Below are 22,114 nucleotides of genomic sequence, written 5' to 3' on the forward strand. Positions count from 1 at the left end.
GCATGATAGGTCACCACCAGAAAAACTGTGTAGGACAACGGCTCTGGAAGAAAGATGGCGTCACCGGTTGTAAGTGAACGTGTGGAACATGAGTTCCGTAAATTATGTTTTAATAATATGTTTTGGTCTTTGTTATTGGGCTATGAAGAAACAGTGCAAACAAGTTCTAGTAGTTAACAAGTCCTAGTAAACGTTTTTGTCTCTGTATGAATGCCATTACACCAAGTCTCATATATTTCGAGCTCTTTCTTTCAAGGCTCTCTGGTAACCTGGTTCTTCTTCTTGACATTTCTACGTATTACATTCAGCCGCATTTCACTGCTGCCCTCTACAGTTCATTGATCAGAAGTTAACTGTGTTAATACAGTATATGGTTAACATGTACATTTTAACTGACAAGAAAAAAAAGACAAGGCTGATAAAAAAGTGCCAAATAACACGAAGATATGACTTTTGGTATGTTTTACTGAGTGTATTATTGAGCTTTCTTTGTTTTGACATGCCAAGAAACTAGAGATGCAAATAAGTTCAAAACTGCAATCTGGTAGAGTGCTTCAAATGGAGACATTTATGAATTTAAACTAAACACCGTCTCTCACACATAAAACACCTATGAAGGGTTGGGATCAGTGGCGGCGCCAGAGATTTTCTCTAGGGGGTGCTGGGGGATAACTTGACGTTTCATAGAGGGTGCTCAAACATTAAGGGTTTCCCATTAATGCACCAGCGCTACAGTTGAATTTTCTACTGCAACACTCCCCACACGCACACACAGTGCACCCGCGACAGTTACAATGAAGGCTCGATAATCAGCTCACGACATATAGGTGTAAGCAGGGGTAAAGTGCTATTTTTACAAGTGGGGGGTGGACCTAACCTCATATAGGAGGGTCCTCACCTCCTCTAGTGGGGTCCGAGGGCATGCTTCCCCGGGAATTTTTTTTTTAAATATTGAAGTTAAAAGCATCAATCTGGAGCACTTTGAGAGCAACATTAAGAGATGTATGGATACATCTCTCAACAACACCCATATGAAACAGAACTGTAAACAGATTTTCTATTTCTTTATAGATATTTTACAAATCACACCCCTTATAAAACAAACCGTTTGAGACCCACTGAGATAACTAGACTAAAGTTAACTATCTAAACACTGAGAGAGTCCTTTACTTCACCTGAGCTGAGGTTATCTGAGACTCAGTCTGACAGGAGAGAGTTCTCCCTCCACCTTGATGTTGAAAAAGCTCCTTATATCCATTAGCTTGGCTAGCTAGCACCAGATGCTAACCACAACGATCTTCAGTAGATACCCACCGGTGCGCACGCACACAAAATGGCTCGCCCCACACACACAGAGCAGAGCTTGAATGAAACACAGAGATCCAGAAGTAAGCTACTTGTACTCACGAGGCTAGGCTATTATGTGCAGAATCCCTCTCGCTTTCAGGTGGTTTTGATTGAATGTCCACACGTGGACGTTTAAGGACTAAAAAACGATAAATTTTTCACTTTGCTGTTAGCAAATAATTTGGCACTCTAGCTAACAGGAAGTCAATCAAGTGCCACAAAGTAATTTATCCTATTGGTAGGTCAAAAATCGAATGGGTGCACTGCTGGCCATTAGGGGTGTAACGGTTCACAAACATTTCGGTTCGGTGTACCTCGGTTTTTTGGTCACGGTTCGGTTCGGTACGTTTTCGGTACAGCAGAATTTTTCAAAATATAATAAAATAAACATTAAGGTGCAGCATTTCGATGAACTGAAATAATCTGTATTTGAACTTTATTGTACTAGTACTCACAAAACATAAACTATTAGTTTTGGGTTTTTAATTATTATTAAACTATGAATATTCACTCAAATAAATACAAAATATAATAAAATGAACATTAAGGTGCAGCATTTCGATGAACTGAAATTATCTGTATTTGAACTGTACTGTACTAGCACCTAAGCAGCCAGTTTGACATTAGGACTTGCTTGTCATTGTATTTTAATGTTTTTTTTTTTTAAATGAACTTGTCCACATTGCTTGCCGAAAGGGCAGATCTGCTGGCACTAGCAATGTCTCCTGCTGTGGAGAAAACCCTCTCGCTAGGGACAGAGGTATACAGCCAGGTAGCGCTTTGCTAACATGGCAACATAAGGATATTTGGTGTTTGTAATAGCTTTGGCTCGGTCTGAACTTTTTGCGAGTGGTGGAGGCTTAAATGCTAGTGGGAGTTGGGTTTGCACTTCAGTCTTTTTTCTTTTGGTACCGGTGATATTCACGTTCGGGTGATGCCTTTTCAAGAGTGTGCAAGTTTGATGTATTGCCAGCCGCGTAACCAATTTTAGTTGAACAATGCCGACAAACAGCTTTGGTTCGGTCCACCTGTCTTTGTCCGCCATCCTTGTACGTAACTGCGAAACCAAAATGTTCCCAAACCGGAGACTTCAATGATGCTTACACATCACTGTACACTGTATACCAAGGCAGGTTTACCATCACTCTCTGTACGGAGGCTCAGTCACTGGTACACTTTTATTTATAAAGCTATGTTGGGCAAACTCCCGTATTACATCTGTTCTCTGGTAAAGCAGAAAGTTACGGGCAGCTATTGTCTGAGATCGCAGGATGTGGTCTTGTTAGATGTGTCAAGAGTGAGGACTGTCTTAGGTAAGACGGCTTTTATGTGCACAGCTCCACTTGCTTGGAACAGCCTACAGTCCAAATTGAAATTGAGCAATTTTATTTCTCTGAATGTTTTTAAGGCACGTCTGCACGAGATGCTTTCTGACACTATGGGTGTTTGTAAGTGTTGGTGAATATGTAAATATGATGTCCTCTATTGTTTGTTTTTATGTTTCATGTGGAACTAAATTGATGCAGGTCTCCCTTGTAAAAGAGATCCATGATCTCAAGGGACCTATCTGTCTAAATAAAGGTTTGATGCTGGAGGATTTTCGAGCTCAACTTTATCTGCGTTCGCCATTAATTTTTGACAGTTCCTCAAATTACTGACTACATTTGAACGCATCCCTCTGACCAGCTCTCATAGTATGCCTCTCATCCAATGAAATGACCTGCTCGCTCTATGACACGTTGAACCCAATGTGAGCAAATTACTCTGAATGCTGCGACGCAGCACCTGAGATTACTTCCAAAAAGTTGTTCACGTTCTCAATTTTTTACGTTTAACGTTATATTTGTTCGGTACACTTTCGGTACACACCTGTACCGAACCGAAGGGCCCGTACCGAATAATTTCGGTACTGGTACGTGTACCGTTACACCCCTACTGGCCATTGGCCTAATCATATCATATCATATCATATCATGTTGGCTTTATGTTTTTGGTCAAAAATGTGTTTGTTTCACATTTGCATTGATGTAATCAATACTTTTTCTAATTTTATTTAATAAAAAAAATAGCTCCCCCCTGGCGCCGCCCCTGGTTGGGATACTGAAGGGTTAAGACGTAGCCCATTAGAAAACTGCAAGAATGTATTCTTAGCAGATTCTTAGTCCACTTGGGGGCAGCAAAAATCTGACTGTATCAACCACACTCATGTATTATGTTTATTTGTTAATGGTATTCAACATGTAGGCATAAAAAGAGCAGATGGAGAAAGTAACATTTGTATATACATTTTTAACATTAAACATTGTAATTCATTTAAAAACATTTACAGTTCGATGTCACATTACTTTAATTATGTATTGGTTTATGTATTATGCAGTTGTCAGTGTAGTTGAATACTAAATACAACCAAGAGTATGTGCAAATGTGTGTGGCAGACTGCAAATATATGTACATTTGATTTTGTTTCGGTTTCTATTTGAAATTAACCATATGTCAATGTTTGAGATTTGTGATCTGTTAACAAATAATGTGGTCAATCAACTTTTTATTTCAAAATATAATTAATAAGTTGCACTACTTTTAAAAGTTGTATTATATTCCTGCAACATCACATACAGCTACATCACAGCAATTACATTGAATAACTAACTGGGATAACAGCTGTCATTTTAATATAATTTACTATATAAATATCACAGTTACTTGCTGTGATATTTGTGAAACGAGTAGCCAGTAATTTACTGCAAAATGACATCAGAAGCTATTTAAGCATGAAATTAAATTGATCCATGTTAAATTCCTATTTTGATCTTGGCAGCTAAGGAAAGACCATCTTACACAATCAATATGATGAATCTTATATTTTTTTATTTAAAACATTTGGCAATGTCTTTTTGGCTTTCTATGCACAATTTTAATTATATTGTTGTTTTTCATCTTAAGAGACCTTAAAATGTGCTTTTGACAAAGAAGTGACAAAATAGCTTCAATAGATAATAGATAAAGACTTAATTGAGTTGAAATGTATTCTGCTTCTGCTACCACGTTTCTCTACTTTGTAAACCTTATCGTCCAATGATCTTCAAATTCACCTAACTCACTTTTGACAAGGGCTGAGCACATGGAGGAATGCACACTGATAGGCCCCCCTGCTAATAATATCATGTCTGTACTAAGACCTCCCTTAAAGCCCATGTGGAAATGAGTCCTGATTTAGTTTATTAGGTGTGAGGCAAGTCGATGTTTAGATGATCAGTGTTGAAGCCACTTCTGGTTTCTGTAGAACTCAGAAACCACATTGGATAAACCAACAAAAAGAAATACATAGTTACAGCGTCAAACATAAACATTAAGATAAAGTATTTTGAAGGGGCCCCATCATGCTTTTTGAAGTGTTCCCTTTCCTGTAGTTTGTTATATATGTGTTTGTGCATGTAAATGGTCTGCAAAGGCATTTCCTTCAGAGGGACTTTCTACCTTCAACTCCCCGATTCACATCCTTCTGATACTTTAGTAGTAGTAGTGTTTAGTAGTGACATCACTACTAAACACTCCCTCTTCTATTGGCTAGTGCTCCAACACATTGTACGTGATAAGGGATGGGACATCTCTAAGCAGTCGGCCAATCACAACAGAGCCTACAATCTAACCAAATCAGAGCAGACTGGGCTCTGGTTTCAGACAGAGGGTGAAAAGAGGTGCTGCAGCACAGGCAGTATGAGACAAATAAAGAGCTTTTTGAACATTAAAGCATGGAGACATGTCACAGTAGAGGCAACAAATACAAATATGAACCTGAACGTGAGCATAATAGGGCCCCTTTATCAGGGTCCGACTGGGCTCCTTTATCTTCCAGGAATCAATTCAAAGCCAACAGCTCCTTTATGGAAGAGTAATAGTGCCAGGAATAAGAACAAATAAATCAGGAGTGTTGTTTTCCTATTTATTGCATTTATGGAAAACATTTTTTTTAGATGAATGTTATACTACCATTTGGAGTAGGCCTATATAAGTGGAAATGTTGAAAATGAAATTGAAAAATATCTAGTATAAATATAACATCTAAACAAATCAAGTTTCCAGCATTAGCCCATACACTGAAAGTTCCTCTTTATTTACATAATGCAAAAATAAATGCCCAACCCATATATTTCTGTGTACATATACTAGCCCCAAGCACATGAGAGCACAATAACAAAATGCTCTCTCTCTCCCCTGCTCTGTCTGTCCGTCTCTCTCCCTCTCTCTCTCTCTCTGTCAGTGTGATCAATTTTTTCGACTTCCTCCTTTTGGAGTGGCTAGGCTGAATACCAGAACACAGGATATGCTTTCGCAGTGCTCACAGTTTTAAAGCAGCAGCAGCCGCAGCAGCAGCAGCAGCAACCGTGAGGACGACACGCTCTGCAGTCAAGATGAGTGCTGGGGATGTGGTGTGCACCGGCTGGCTCATTAAATCCCCCCCGGAGAAGAAACTCAAGAGATTTGTGAGTAGGAGAACACACTGGACACTTGTTTATGTCCTCTGCCAGCAGTGTGTATGGCAGGTTGTGCTGCGAAGCCTTGTATATATGCATGTGTGTGTGTGTGTGTGTGTGTGTGTGTGTGTGTGTGTGTGTGTGTGTGTGTGTGTGTGTGTGTGTGTGTGTGTGTGTGTGTGTGTGTGTGTGTGTGTGTGTGTGTGGAATGATGATTTAGAAACATACCGTGGGTTTGTATGCCTTTGTCAAACTAAGATGTAATTCAATCTTTCAATCCTTTTTCCTTGTTTCTATAACAACGCCCTCTGTGCACTTTAAAACACTGGATTTAGTCAACAATGTGTCACAATCTGCAGAGAGGGAGACATTAAAATGACTCCAACAGCTGCAAGTATATGTGACTGCTTACACTGTTGGGGTCATGTGATAAAGCTGGGCTGTGTGTCTGTTAGTGTGATGAGCGTGTCCCCATTGTGAAACATGGGAAGTAATGTCAGCCCCAGTCAGACAGACTTAAGTGACAAGCAGAAATAGTCCAGCTTCATGACGGCTGTTTGGACTTCCTCTGTACGAGAGGAAGAGGAGGAGGAGGAGGAGGAGGAGGAGGAGGAGGAGGAGGAGGAGGAGGAGGTCCATTTGTAAGTGCAGCAGGGAAAGAGTGGGTGGGTGGAGGTGTGTATTGATGGGGCTCAGGGCGGGAAATAGAAACTTATTTTAGCACATTATGCAAATCCTGCATAAATGCTTGTTTTTCAGACTGTTACGGGATACACACTATCTGACTCAGTATTCAAATGTCAAGCTGTTATGAAAATGTCAAGGCTTGTGGTCAAGCTTATCTGTGTGTTCTCGAAAGGAATGAAAATCTTCTGGCAGAATATGGCACGCTTTAAAGAAAACAATGCGGAGTGGTGGTGTTCACCAAGGGGTTGGGTTACTCGCTGAATTTGGCTGCAGCGTCTCGGTTGTAACACCCTTTATTAGAAATAGAAGTATCAACACACTTTCTGATGTCTCCTTTTCTGCTCTCTGCCATGATGATGTGCATGAGCCGCTGCACGTTCACAGAGTGGTGAAGTTAACAAGAACATGCATTTCTTTTATCAACACATATTCCTATATTATTACCTTAGGGGATATCATGTATTTTAAAAGCACCCTGTGTTGTCTCATTTGAAATAACTACATAAAAGACTCATTTGCATTGCAAGGTCACACAGGAAGAGACATGACATTTATGTTTTGGTTTACTTATATTTAGTTATGCTATTATAACAGTTAATTGTTGCAAATATTATAAAATGTTAAAGCTACTGTACATTGTATTGCATTGTTTTGTAAGCTATGTATGTTATTCACAATGACCAATTGATTTGTTAACCCTTAGATGCATAATTGGGTCTTTTTTATCATTTCATATTCCAGCTATTCCTCAAAAAACATGTTTTGGATATCATGCCATTCACATTTATTTAAATTGTATACTTACTACCCCAAGCTTCCATAAGTGGGTCAAAAATGACCCGCATGCATTTCCTATAGAATTACATTTTTTTTTCAAAATGTAAAAAAAATGTATAAATAGTGAAAAATTATATATAAAATATTTCTAAATATAATTAATTTTTCTAAACCAAAATGGCATAAAAACACATATTATTCTAATACGGGTCCTTTTTTACCCACTTATGGAAGAGTGTGGGTCCAGTCACTCGTGCATCTAAGGGATAAACATCGATAAACATTATAAAGATAAACAGTATGGAGTAGACTTTATCAATAGTTCATAATGTTTTTTTAAGCAATTATAAATATGATTTGCTATAAAATAAATATTAAAGTTGCAACTGATGAGCAGAATGTTAAACGAGTGATGGAAAGCTAATATTATTCAGAAACATAGATAATACTGGTTGAAAATGAATCCATATGTTTTTTATTGAACAAATACTTAACTTAGTACACACATTTATTGTGTGTGATGATAAACCATCAATAACTAGTTTATTATTGCTAAGATAATACTATATACTAAAGCCTATAATACCCAATAATAAATAACCAAATGATGATGAAAGCTTATTTTACTTATTTAAGTAAATACAAAGGTTTGATTAATGATCAATTAACCATTTATTACTGATGGTTATTATTATTGAATGTTACCTCAGTTTGAGCATTTTTGGTTATTGGTATTGTGACAAAAAACCCACACACTTGATGTCCACTGAGGATCGACACAGGGTCTTCCTCATTCAGCCAGACTCATTCACATATTGACAGCAAACTCTATTCGCTGAGGAAGACCATGAGATGTGGTTGAAAGCTCTGGATCAAACTATTAAGCGTTCCATGAGTTAAGGATTTTTAAGAAAAGCCAATTGCATGATGTAAAAAAAAGGTGCATTTCTTTATTATTCACCAGCTCCTTTATCAAACAACCTATATTTTAGAGCTCAAACCTTCCATGTTTAAAAAATAGGATCAAATTGCCATCTGTGTAGTTATGGTTTCCTCTTAAACTTGGCAGTGTTATTGGCCGTGTCTAACCATTTCCTGGTATCAACACAGGCTTTACCAACTGACTTGTGCAGGAGCAGATTACCCACAAAACAAAACATTTCGTTTTAAGTTCATACCACAAAAGTTCCAGTCGAGTGTCACAACGCACACAAAACCACAAAACCAAGTGTGAAAATATAAATGCATCATTACCATTCGTATGATTTGTTAGGCGTTTTGGGCGTTACATATAACAAGTAGATTGCTTGTTCCCAGTTTCAGTATTTAGTTTGAGTTTAGTCCTCGGTGTAAAGAAGTGACAGAGCACTGTATAAATACCTCTTTCGTTGTGTTAGACATTTTCTGCTAAATACAGTTAACTTCCTCTTCTCTTTACTTCTGGGAAATCTGAGTTGAGGTTCCTCTTACTGACCATATCAAAAGCAAAAAAAAAGTTTCAAGTTGCTAAGTTAGCTATTGTGATCTTATTCCCATGACTGGTCATGACTAATACAATGGTGGGGGGGTGAAACTGTTGGAATTCCGCAGTACTGTGAATAATATCACATAGTAAGCACAACGTTAAAAGATACACTCTGTGCTGTTTCCCTGCAGGCCTGGAGGAAACGCTGGTTTGTGCTTCGAAGAGGTCGCATGAGCGGCAACCCTGATGTGCTGGAGTACTATCAGAGCAAGAACTCCAAAAAGCCCATCCGCACCATCGACCTGAAAGAGTGCGAGGTGGAAATGCTCAACGGGCAGCTCAGGATAAAACGAGACTTCAACGGCAAACACCTCTTTGTGGTGAAGACCACATTTCGTGTCTTTTACCTGGTGGCCAAAACTGAGGAGGAGATGAACAGCTGGATCAGTCAAATCAGTCAGATCAGCCAGTTTGGGAGTCTGGAGGATGCAGGTGAATACACTCAATACAGTTTGAACTGTGGTCATGTTAGAGCAGCACATGCGGTAAGATGTGTGTGTTGTTCAGTATGTAGAGCGGTCATCCTCCAATCAGTCGGGGCTCTGATCCCTGCAGTCAAGGTGACTAAATGTCTTTGTGAAAGGCACTTTAAGTGATGCGTGAGTGTGCATGTGAATATTGCTCATGATAGCTAGAACATTGAATAGTAGCCTCTGCCACACTGAAAAACTGAAAAGTTGAATTGAATTAAATGTATTTTGTAAACAACTTTCACTTAACTGTATTATGTTAGTTGAAAGCAATTAGAATCGTAGGATGTGGAGCAGGTGCCTTGCTCAAGGGCACCACGGCAGGGCCCAGGAGGTGAACAGGACCTCTCCAAGTACCTCCACACTTCATATTTTGCGACCCTTAAATTCCCAGTCCAAATAATATTAGGTTTAGATCAAACATCTTAGGTTCAATTTAATATTATTGCTTCCAACTAACCTAATATAGTATATATAATTATGTGAAATGTGTTTACATAATACATTTAATTAAAGTCAACGTGGTATCTTGGACAACAAAAGCCCTCTAAAAATGCAGTCAATTTACCATTTTTAAAATGCTCCTGTCTCAATGAACATCACACAAAATAGTGTACAAGTTGTTAGTAGATTTACCCTACATATCCAGAACAAAGTGGTGTTTGACCCCAAACAGGAAGTAGTAAAACTGAAAACCAAGCTTGAGAATGAGGTCAGAACTAAATGTGAATTTGGTGATATTTGGTTCAGAGACTAGGGTCAAACACAAGGTTGCAATTTACCGACGTTCAATCATATGAATGCACTATATGTATACGAAACATGACAGAATTGTGGTGTTGATAGCATTTTGTATTATGTTGTAGTGGAAGCCGTATTGATCAATCACTTTTGAAGGAGGTTTGGTTGAATCCAGATAAATACTCGGTATGGGAAACAAAAGAACGCATATGCTGCATTGCATTGTCAGATTGCTGTTGACTGAAGATGATTTAGGTTTTTATTCATATATGAATAGATTTCATCTCAAAGCTAATATACAATCAGGTTGTATACATTGTCTCTGAACTCCAACTAGCGCCTTAAGTTGTTCACTGTCAACAATGACCAATGTCTGGAAGACAAATGATTGATTTACATGCTAGCTACAAGGTAACCCCAGAATTACTATCTGTTGCTCCCAGAAGCTAAATCATCTTCAGACCAACTGATACTGGGTTTCATGATTGATTCACACTCATATCATTTCTCAGCATCAGGTCCTTAGTTTTACATTTGTGATATCTTGCTGCAAAATATCCAAAATGCAGCTTTAACTGATGATGTGTAAATCTGCCCTACCACTAGTGTTGTGAATGATTTGTGAAACCTAAAGTACCTCATTTGTTTCACACCGTTTCTAAAGATTCTTAATATGCATAAAATGATGCAAACATGTAAAGAGTATCTCCAATGTTCTAGTATTTTGCCTTAATTTCAACAATTGGTAAAGTCTGAAGCATTTTAATCTACATTTTTAAAACACCTCAAGAACAGTTTGAGCCAAATCAAGATTTAAAGGTCCCGTGACATGGCCATTTCTACTGATCATAATTCCATTGTTGAGGTCTACTAAAATAGATTGACATTGTTCAATGTTCCAAACTCACATTGGTTTCTCATACAGCATCTCTGTATAGTATGTGTATTCACTCTCTGTCCTACACGGCTTGTTGGAGCTCCTGCCCCCCCCACACCCCCCTCCCTATGAGCTCTGATTGGTCAGCTCGCCCACTCTGTTCTGATGAGTCCACTACCGTTACAGCGGAACATCAGTGTTTATGTAATTTACAATGGCGTTTGTTAGCAACCAGAAAATGACACCAGTAATAACAAACAGATAAGAATGCTGCGTGGGGTCTGGGTGCCGTGTTGGCGGGACGTTGCGGGGCTCGCTGCTCCGCCCTTTGAGGCTCGAGGAGCGGACAGCGTGAGCTGGATTACTGGTGTAGCTTCCTGGTTGCTGCGTGGGGTCTGCGAGACAGCGAGACACCGTGAAGCTCAGCCTGAGCACACACATACACTCACAGCCTGAGCTCCGAGTGTGTGTGTGTGTGTGTGTGTGTGTGTGTGTGTGTGTGTGTGTTATACATTACGTCAGGATGCCCCGGAAGAAAAAAATGGAAAACGAAAGATCCCCAACGAGGCGTTCTGGGGCAGCACAGACAGGTACTTTCTGTGTTAGAGTTTTACTCGCTACAGGGTGTACTTTGAGAGTTTGTGACATTGCAGACCGTTTGCATGCAGAAAAGGCTACATAACACACAAGGGGACGGTCATAACCATAGGTAATAACCGGAAAAGCATGTCATGGGACCTTTAAAAAAAGTAATTTACCATCTATCTGGATTGTGGTTAGATTTGTTGACAGTTAAAAACATTGAAGCACATTTTTAGCTCACTGATGATTCAGAGCTATGGTCTATTCTGATCAATTTCTCTGTCAGTGCGTTCCTAAACCAACATCACACAATGTCATGTCGGTGGTTGAAAGCATTTGATACAGATCTCATGGTCCACTTTCTACAGCAACAACAACAACAAGTAATTATGCAATGTTAACTTTTGAAATAGTTCAAATTATCATTTTAACACAATGCTTTTGGTATTAAAATGCATTTCAGATGGCTGTTCAACTCGTTAAAGTGGATGTGATGGCATGTGTTATCATACATCAGACTGTTGTCTGTGTCTGTGTGCAGGATGTTTTAAGCCATTCTAAATGTGTTCACACAGCCTACAGTATGTAGCTGTATTAGACAGCAGATGGAGAGGGAGGGTCCTAAAAGATAGATAATGACATTTTTGTATCTCATCCAGGGACATGCCTTGAAGCTGCAAATAATTAAATGTTTTTGTCTTTTAAATATATATATATATATATATACAGTGCTATGATCCCTCTTTCAGTCCGTTGTCAGGGCCATTCTGTTTGACCTTTGCTTCCTATAAAAGCATAGAGATATTTTAGAAGTCTGTTAGAACAATCTGTGTGAAGTAGACAAAGCAAAGTTGCTGATAAATACGCTGCCCTGTATGTCACTTCAAAATGTTGTATGCTTTCAGAAAAACACACTTTGATCATTGATAAATGTGCTAAATCTAAAAGGCAGGTGGCTGTTGAGAACATGACACAAATGTGAAAGGCACACATAAAGAAAGTGAACATTACATTACAAACTGAAGATGAAAGTGAAATTATATCCATGCACAATTTAATTTGACATTTAAGCACCATTAATGACCCATGTTGACTAATGTTTATTTTCAAAACCATCCGTTTTTTTCATGACCTGTGGACCATGAAAATGAAAAAAGAAACTCCACACTTAATACAGAGTTAGAGTTAGGTTAGAGTAGATTTTGTATAAGTTAATTAAGTAGAATGTCATGTTGGTGGAAGAGATAAGTCTTTCTTGATATCACGACTTTATAGGAATGTAAAAGGTTGTTCTGTACCCGCAAGAGAACATAAACGTCTATTAAGGGTAGCAAATCACGCACGCACGCACGCACGCACGCACGCACACACACACACACACACACACACACACACACACACACACACACACACACACGGTTCTGCAGGAACAGCCTTGACTCGGCAGCCTTGAGTGAAATGGAATGAAACACATTTCTGAACGAGGGCCAGTCCGACTAAAAGATTGCAGGATGTATAAACAAAATAGGGAACAGAGATCACATGTGTCTTCTTTCAAGGTTTCGGGGAAAAAAAGGTGTTCTCTGTTTAAATTCACCTGCCCCATTTGCAGTATATTGTCAAGAAAGAAACCTGTGTGTGTGCGGCTGTATGAAGGTTTTCTAATCCCATGAATCTACGTGTTTTCTGCCTCTGCTTCTTCTCAACACCAGAGAGCTCCGAAGAAGGCTTTCCTCACACCCCCACCTCCCTCCATCCGTCACCTGACGGCTCTGACAGAGTGTCTGTATCCAGCCAACCGGATTCCAGCCACCCACTTGACTACCTATTTCTCTCACAATGTGAGACGGGGAGTGTGAGCACTATTCGGTATGTATCATCTGGAAAGCCTTTGTGTAGTTCACAGAAAACAAATGTCTCATAACTGTATTAGGTAAGTTGACAGCAATAATATTAAGTTGAACCTAATATTTAAACTTAGTATTCATATAACCTAATACAGTAATGTGAAATCTGTTGACATAATACACCTAATTAAGGTCAAGGTTTTTTCAGTGTTCATGTTTAACACATACGATATTTGTATCCCTCTCCAATATAGACATGACAGCTTTTCAAACTCCGAGATCTCCCTGGAGCAGAGGTCATCGGACGATGCGTTCAAGGACGCTGTCCCCTCACCTATTCCTCTTTCGCACACCGATTCCTCTTCGTCCTCCATCTTTCAGGCCAGCCCCAGTCCATCTCTCTTCCTCGGTGGAAGGCTGACCAACCCTCCTTTCAGCGATCCATGCTCCTCCATGGCTCTACCATCATCCTCGTCCTCACCACTACGTCACGGCGCCACAAGTGTCTTCCGCTTCGACAAACCTTATTCATCTGCGGTGTTCGAGGCAACGATTGAAAGACAGACTCCTCCTCCGCTGCCACCCAAGTCTAACCACCTGTCAGAGCAGATAAGTGAAGAAGCAGCTCACCTGATGAGGACGAGTGCACGGCATTTCCCAAACCACGCCACTTTGTTCCCCCGGAGGACCTCTTTGTCGGGCCTGGACCATTTCAGAATAGGTAGGACAGCACTCTCACAGTTAGCATCATACACAACCTGAGAAAACTTTGACTTTTACAATTGATTATAACCGTTGTGCTATTGTGCGGCGAAGTATAGGGTTTCATGTTGAACACAACTGACTGTAAAGGTTGAACATAACTAATGACTTATTCTAATCACACCTCTTTCTTTAGGAGATGCTGAAAACAGATTGATGAAAAACAGGAGGCAGAGCCTTAACTTGGTAAGAGCAACATCAATAGTAGAAAAATAAACAATGTTTTATGATCTTTCTGTAAAAAACCTTCATATGTTTTTTGCAACATGTTCTCCTACATACTGCAGTGCATACTGTATAGGGCCATTTGACTTGACAGTCGCACAGTGACCATTCATCTTGGGATCATATCAAACCCTGTGAAATGGAAATAAATGGTTATGTTTAGGATGTCAAACTTCTTGGTTATGTTAAGGAAATGATTTGGTGTGGTCTAAAATAAGCAAGTCACGTAGTTATTACAGTACGTAACTATGACAACCCTGATGTGTGTTTGGCAAGTGTACTCACAATTGAACCCATAGCAAGAAAGCCTTATCTCTTTTGGCCGAAGCTAAACGAAGTAGCTCTTTGCTGTTGCTTCAAATGTACTAGTCAAATAGACTGCGCAGTCACATTGAATTATTTTCAACTAACTCATCAAAATGTAAATCTATTTTTAAAAAGAAGACTTTAGGATTGTAAATACAACACTTTAGCACCCAGTTGGTTAAAAATAAAAGCATATGCATTAAGAATAATGTATGTGCTATAATTCAACACACAGTATCAAAATAAAGATACAGTGCACTTGTGTGACCTCAGCATGCTTTGTCGTTCAGCAGCATGGTTTGAATAGCACACGGTTTCAAAGCTTCCAGGATGAGTCCTATGTCCCCATGGCGTCCCCGTCTCCCTCGGTAGCCCCCACTGAAAGTGATGGCTACATCCCCATGAGCCCCAGCACATTCAGCCTCCTCAACTCAAACTGCAGCGCCGAGTCCTCCACCACTATCGGCCCACTGATGTGTCCACCTGGAGACTTTGTGCCGCCTCCGATTCACCGGCACCTCAAGCCTCGCCTGAGGAGAGGTGAGAGGCGCAACAGTTGACAATGTGTGGAAAATGTATCTATACTCAGCTGGGATAATTGATTTGGTCTTTGTTATAGTTTTAACAAGGTTTACAAATGTAGAATGTAATGTTCCTTTCCTTCCTGCATGGCTAGGCTAAAGCAATGTCTTAGATATCTTTATTGTACACACAATGATCCTTTCCACGCATCACTATTACAACAAGTCCAATTACTTTCTGGGTTCACAGCTCGACCTCCACCTCTCGACTTGAGAGGCCTCTCTACCATCACAGAATGTCCCACTCATCTTCCTCTGAGCAGAGCAATGACTGAAGCATGGTGAGAGGAAAACAATCTCTTTAACCACGATTGTTTATGTGGTTTGGTTCAGGGACTGCCATTGATTAACATTTACATCTCATTTAGAGTAAGGTTTACCTTTTTAATTATGTTCATTTACGTTGGTCGTAGATATGCTAACCCGACCCAAGGATAACATTCTGTTTCTCAGTTTCTATTTATCATACATTTTGTGGTTGGTTTCTGACATGAAACAATATTTTGTTTCTATGTGCAGCTTTTCGGTGAAATGTTTGCCTCTTGAAAGAAGACTTGAGAATGGGGAAAATCCAACAGATGAAGACACAAACTGCACCACAATGGTAACTACCGTGAAGGCGTGAAAACTATTTGAACCATGTATATGTAGTGATGATAGAGTGTATTGATCATGCCTTTTTCACCCTCCTGTCGTGTTCGTTTCTCCCCCCTTACTGTGGGGTTTCCAGTCAAATTTGACAGGTCTGTTTCAACTGCTTTCACATTAACACATAACAAGAAAATCATCACCAACATTGATTTAACACCCTTTTAAGCTGTAAACAATGTCTCTGACTACTGGTTTACATAACTAACTGCAGTGAATATAAAAAGAATAGACAGTGAAAATGTATTCCAAAATGAACATGGTTGTCAATTTGTTTGTCACTTTTGAAGTGGGAACACAATAGTTGACTAAACCACTAAAAACCTAATGAAAGTGGTGATAAGTAATGTGTTGTGTGTTCAAATGCCTACTGTGGAGGACATCATAAGGCCTTGAGGCAATCAGATGTAAAACACAATATTTATGATTGATGAAAGTAGAGAATCGGTAACATTTGACCTGAACACGACAGGAGGGTTACTAATGTTACCACCTTTCTTTCCATCAGGCCTTTCACTTAGCCATTGTGAATAATAACTGATAAACGGAAGTAGCTCTGATGGTCATTTACCTTCACTGTGTGGCATTAGTAATTCAGCCCACCTTTATGCCAGCTCCTAGTCATCATCCACTTCAACTTGATGCCACTTTCCAAACCATAATGTAGATCAATGTGTTATCAAATTGTGATTATATGTTTTTTCACTGTTGACTTTAATATCAACTTCATCGTTCTGCTCCTTTTTGTTAAACAGAACACTAACAAAATATTTAAATCTGATACAATTGTAGGAATATTTGGGTTGTAAAATGTGCTCTAATCGCAACGCAGATTAGATGTTTACTGAGAACTCTGCTCGGCATACTGTAAATGTACCGGGTTGTGAGTAACCATGTGATGTCGGACAAGGCAGTTCTTGGAAACGGTGCATATTTAATCGATTTTCCAAGAAACACAGCATAACAAAGCACAATAGTCATGTATCTCCAGTCATACAAACACATGCTGACCAGCTGCACTCTGGAAACAAGTAGATTTCAATGTTTTCCAGAATTTGAAAACTAAGTTTAAGGCCACCTTTTTATTGAATGAGTAGTAATACTGTAGAAAATATGGAAATACATTATATATTCAGACCCTTTTACCCGTCTCAATGTATTTATTTTCTCCGACAGGATCCAAGGCAACATTTCAGTCACAGCTTCGATGGAGTGAGAAGATCAAACCTCGACTATTTGTCCCTTGATTTCAATTCCGCATCCCCCTCTCCTGTGCTGAAGGTATGTTCCGATCAGATTAAAGACAAAAATTAACCCAATTGTTATTATGAAATAGAACAAAACATAAGGAATATATACAAATACGTTCGCACCAATGAGCCTCTAAACATAATAACAGACTTCCTGATTATTCTTCCCTGGAAAAGACTTGCCAGTGTAACTTTTTCCACTTTGTAATGTCCCTTCCAACCTAATGAAGCGCTTTGAGTGCTTCTGAGGCAATCTGGATACAAATGAAGTCACAGTCGAGAGATAACAGCTAAAACCTCACATTAACTATCTTTGACAAAACACAACGGAAATGGGGACACTAAAAAGTGATGCACACAGCTGGGACCAGAACACTGGATGACGTTTGGGGAACTATGTCTATGATACACAACTCTATATATACCAACCAAATGACGCTGCAGCTATTACCTCCATCACCAACTGCCTATTGGCGATAGATAAATGGATGAGCAGTGACTTCCAGCTGAATGAGGACAAAACTGAAATCCTGCTAGTCGGATCCAAAGCAAAAAGAGAAATGCTGGTTAATAATCTGGGGAGATTTACTTCCAGGATCAAACCAGAGGTCACAAGTCTTGGTGTTATATTAGATTCAGATCTAAGCTTCAGCTCTCCCATTAGCTAAATGTGACAAAAACATCTTTCTTTCACCTTAGAAACATTGCTATAGTAAGACCATTCATAAATCAGAAAGACGCTGAGAAGCTGATACATGCCTTTGTCGGATAGAATACTGTAATTCCCTTTTCACTGTTCTCCGAAAGAAACTACTGAGAGACTTCAGCTCATCCAAAACTCTGCAGCTCTGCTGTTAACCAGAACTAAGAAGAGAGAACACATTAGTCCAGTTTTAGCCGCTCTGCACTGGCTTCCTGTTTACTTTAGAAATGATTTGAAGGTCCTCCTCCTGACATATAAGGCCCTTAATGGGCAAGGACCAAGCTATATTGCCAACTCCCAATTGTCAACTTCAAGCCGTGAAGAACACTGTGATCCTCTGCTGCTGGTTTGTTAGAGGCTCCCAAAAACAGCAGCAAAAAGAAGATTGTTGATGCAGCTTTATGCCCCAAAGCTATGGGACAAAATAACTATAGACATTGTTGGAAGTCTTAAAAAAATAAATAAACAATTTAGCCTTTTAGGAAGCTAACTGCTGCTCTCTGCTGCACTTTTCTATGCACTATGATTAATTTTAACCTGTCACCTGATGTTGTGTTGTATTTGCACTATTGTCGTACCTTTTAATCTAAATGTATTTTTTGTATGTCCATGCTATTTTAAGTTTGTTTTTATGTATTTTACTGGTAACTGTATTCTATGTGATATACATTTTCTGTGAGTATTTTAAGAGATGTCTACTGTGTAGCACTTTAAAACCGTAATTATTGTATGAAAGGTGCTATACAAATAAAGATTATTATTATAATTATAATTATTATTATAAAATTGGTCAGTCAAGCAGAATTAGTCTGTTTCAGTAACAATGTTTCAATGACTAGGTTAGCAACATTAGCTAGCTAGCTAGCTTGCAGCAGATCTGGACTAATATCTGAAGGAATCATGCTATCACATTATTGAAATAAGCCAATACAACTTACATTTTAAGTTTCCAGTAACTGTTGGCCAACTTTTTTATCCCCGAACGTCAACAAGTGCTCATATGTTGAAACATGAGAAGTTACTTTTATTTGTGTTTTATATGTGCACAACATCACTTGCAATAAAAAAATGCATGATATTAGCATATTATCCTACAAGATTGATACTTCAAGGCTTATACAACACACACAATTGGTTAAAATACATTAAGTTCAACATGATTGCTTGTTGGGGCAAATATAGCAGAACCATATTCAGATTGGTAACATATCACTTTCTTTGTCTCTCCCTCTCTTCGTCCAGCAGAAGCCCTTACTGTGTGATGAGTACAGAGTGGATTATGTGCAGGTGGATGAGAAGAAGACTCAGGCGCTGCAAAACACCAAAATGGAGTGGACTGATGTCCGGCAGTCAAAGACATAAATGGAACAAACATGTTAAGTAAAATTAGGGAAACTTGGTTGCAAGAAGACCAACAATGAAGAGGACATGTTGAAGAGGACCAAAACCAATTGAAAGCACATTGAAAAACAGTATTTGAAAAAGTACAAGGGTAAGTAAGCAGTTAAATGCTTGTATGCAGGGATCACAAAATTGCACTGTATTTAAATGAATACCAGATGTTGAACCGGGTCACAATTTTAACTGTAGCAAAGTTTTACCTAATTTTGAAAGGGCATCATATTGAGTCGTGTGTAACAAAGACAACATGTTAGACTTTCTGTAAATATATGTATAATAATTGTAAATAAGACAATTATTTTAATAATAGATTTTTTTATATATATTTCTTTCCCTCGTTTTTTATCACAAAACAAAATGGTCCATCGTATGTTTTTTTTTCTCTCCCTTCATATTGAAGACTTGTTTCACTTGTTTTGAAGCTGTGAGTATTCCAAGAGATAAAAAACATCCTTGACGTTTGACAATATTATCTCTGGTTATAATGATTTCAGAGACGACTCTATCACACTTCTAGCTAAATGTCCTATCCATAACACGAAATTCCTCAGAAGCAAACTCCCATAATGTGTTGTCTTGAACAATGTCAAAAATAAAATTGAAATAGCCTTTTCATTCATTCTCTGAATGATAAGGCAGTTAAGCCCCCCCCCTAACTTACATTTACATTTTTTATTTATTGTTTTGGTAATTTATTTAATTAAAATATGTTTTTACTGTTGTGTACATCATGTCTTCATCACTGGTATTTCCATTTTCTAATGTTACTCTGAAGTATAAATAAAGTTTATATTATTTAAAAATAAATGATGAGATATCAGTCTGAATTTTTTCTCAAAAAAAACGAGTAAATGTAAACGATTTCCCCTAATCCAGGATCCCTTACCCATACCCAGAGCTATTTAATAGAAGAGTTACGACACCGGAAGTCCAAAAACGGTTATCGTCACGTGGTTCATGTAGACGAGGATCGTTCCCCGGAAGTTCATGGCGGGCAATGTGAATGCATTGATAACAGGAGCTAGAACTACGATTTTTGATAATTATTAGTGAATAAAGGTTTTGATTTGCAATATGTATACAACAAATCGATATGTGTATGTATTTACATCAATATGTTTTCAAAAATAAAATCGAATTTGCTAATATTGAGTGATAATATTAGGATTAGTGTGAACAACTAGTTTACATGTTACTAACAGTGCCTTGGTTAAAGAGCCTGTTGCTGTTTATTTATAGCTTTGAATTCTTTCAAACCAATATTATCTTCTTAAACTTGTATGGTAGTCAGGAGGATCACTTTCTAATGTTTTTTGATACATTTAGAGGGAGGGGATCTAAAGTAATGCTTTAAAATTCAGATTGGATTCATTTCTACCATTTTCTTAAATTCATGGTAGTTTCAGTAATCCCCTGGTAATTGAGGACACAAGTTATCTAAATGACTAATGTCGTCTTTATGGCTTTCAGAAAGGACAGGAGACCGACAGGATATGATGATGATGATGATGTTAAATGTGTTGCTTTAGGAACATCCATTGCAAATACATGTAATTCAATAAACATTGAATAGCATATCATGCAGTTTGTCGGTGCCTTTTCCTCCGTGTTATCCTGGTTTGCTGTGCTGCCTCCTAGTCGCCACCATGGTTTGCTGTGCTGCCTGGGGATGCTCAAATCGCTCAGAGAAAGGAGTACGAATGTACGGCTTCCCCACTGACACAGAGCGGAGGAAAAAATGGCTGGCTCAAGTCAGCAGGAGCAATTTCACGACCAACAGCAACAAAATATGTGATTTATATACAAACACTGCATTTGCACTTTTTCACAAAACGAAAACCACACCATTGGGAAAGCTTAATGTTTTGTTTAATACAAAAAAACAGGGAAAGGCTTGAAAAACATTGAGAGTTGAGACTCAGGGTGCAGGGTGAGGGTCTCAGTGCAGGTATTCAGGCTCCATTGAACCCCCCTCTGGTTCTTGTGCTGAGAGAGGGAGCAACAGACAGGAGAAAGGGTTATACACACCTATATAGCACACCTATTGCCTTGGGGAGATAACGTGTTTACTTATATAAAACAGTAGTATTAAACGTACCTTGTGTTTTCACTCTCACTTAAGTCCCTCTCCCTTTGCCATCAATCCAGAATCAGCTGGGCTGCAACATTATACAGACAGGTAATAATCAACAGAATCACAAGGACACAATATGGCTCTGCTAAAAACACTCACTCTTACACGCACCAAAGTTATATTTAACTCCCTCCACCCCCGCATACAATCCCGTTTAGAAGCCCCTCTTCTCTAATTCAACATGTTGGACGAAATGACATAGAGAGAACGGAATTTACAATTAAAAGGCTGTTCAACGTGTGTTGCTAACTTGCTTCGGTATGCTAGCTTAATCTGTTATCGGTAAACGTTCCCTAAATCTACTAATTTAGGGATAATCCACTGACATCCTTTAATACACATGTTCATTTGAATCAGATGTACTGATAATATCCGCAATATACATCTTTAAACTTCTTCTTACCTTTAAAAGTCCGTCAGGATTGGTGTATTATTTATGTATTATTCTATTAAATGGCTCTGCCCATACCGTAACAAATGTGGATACAACGTGTAAAACGCATTATTATTATTTTTATAATTTTGTATTTATTTTTTAAGATCACTATCATTGTTGTGTTTAATTGTACGGTTGAAAAGGCATTTTAATATTACAGACACGTACTGAATATTTGAGTACAGTGAAACAAAAATAAATTTGAATACAATAATTAAATGCATAATAATGTTAAGAGTAAAAGATAAATGGCATAAACCATAATTAATACTACACAATTATAGAACATTGTGATATTATTATGTAAAGAGTTATACTCACGTATATTTAATCAATAAGA

The 22,114-nt window shown here is 38.5% G+C and overlaps 1 protein-coding gene and 1 long non-coding RNA gene across 6 annotated transcripts; one reads left to right on the forward strand and one right to left on the reverse strand.

Moving 5' to 3' along the window:
- The first annotated feature begins 19 nt into the window (after positions 1-19).
- gab3 (GRB2 associated binding protein 3) lies at positions 20-20,784 on the forward strand. Of its 5 annotated transcripts, XM_034099781.2 has the most exons (11): positions 20-69; positions 5,609-5,831; positions 8,943-9,243; positions 13,194-13,350; positions 13,583-14,049; positions 14,227-14,276; positions 14,912-15,161; positions 15,393-15,483; positions 15,722-15,806; positions 17,027-17,131; positions 19,046-20,784. In XM_034099781.2, the coding sequence occupies exons 2-11, from the start codon at positions 5,760-5,762 to the stop codon at positions 19,163-19,165; spliced, it is 1,698 nt and encodes a 565-aa protein (XP_033955672.1). In that variant the 5' UTR covers positions 20-69; positions 5,609-5,759; the 3' UTR covers positions 19,166-20,784. The 5 variants fall into 5 exon arrangements, with proteins under 5 accessions (XP_033955672.1, XP_033955671.1, XP_033955674.1 ...); XM_034099780.2 differs by lacking the exon at positions 20-69 and having other exon boundaries at positions 5,560-5,831; XM_034099783.2 differs by lacking the exon at positions 20-69 and having other exon boundaries at positions 5,560-5,831; positions 19,049-20,784.
- A 272-nt stretch (positions 20,785-21,056) lies between these two features.
- LOC139435088 (uncharacterized) lies at positions 21,057-21,640 on the reverse strand. Its single transcript, XR_011644359.1, has 2 exons — positions 21,303-21,640; positions 21,057-21,190 (listed from the first exon to the last, which is right to left on the reverse strand). It is a non-coding gene; the product is annotated as an uncharacterized lncRNA (long non-coding RNA).
- Between the last annotated feature and the right edge of the window lie 474 nt (positions 21,641-22,114).

Source organism: Pseudochaenichthys georgianus, chromosome 14, assembly GCF_902827115.2.
Source record: "Pseudochaenichthys georgianus chromosome 14, fPseGeo1.2, whole genome shotgun sequence".
Classification (NCBI taxonomy): domain Eukaryota; kingdom Metazoa; phylum Chordata; class Actinopteri; order Perciformes; family Channichthyidae; genus Pseudochaenichthys; species Pseudochaenichthys georgianus.

Bases quoted from the DNA above. Each gene is read 5' to 3' on its own strand.
- gab3 (XM_034099781.2), top strand. From the start codon at position 5,760: ATGAGTGCTGGGGATGTGGTGTGCACCGGCTGGCTCATTAAATCCCCC. The intron at 5,832-8,942 runs GTGAGTAGGAGA...GTTTCCCTGCAG, and splicing joins AGAAGAAACTCAAGAGATTT to GCCTGGAGGAAACGCTGGTT. The intron at 15,807-17,026 runs GTAACTACCGTG...TTTCTCCGACAG, and splicing joins ACACAAACTGCACCACAATG to GATCCAAGGCAACATTTCAG.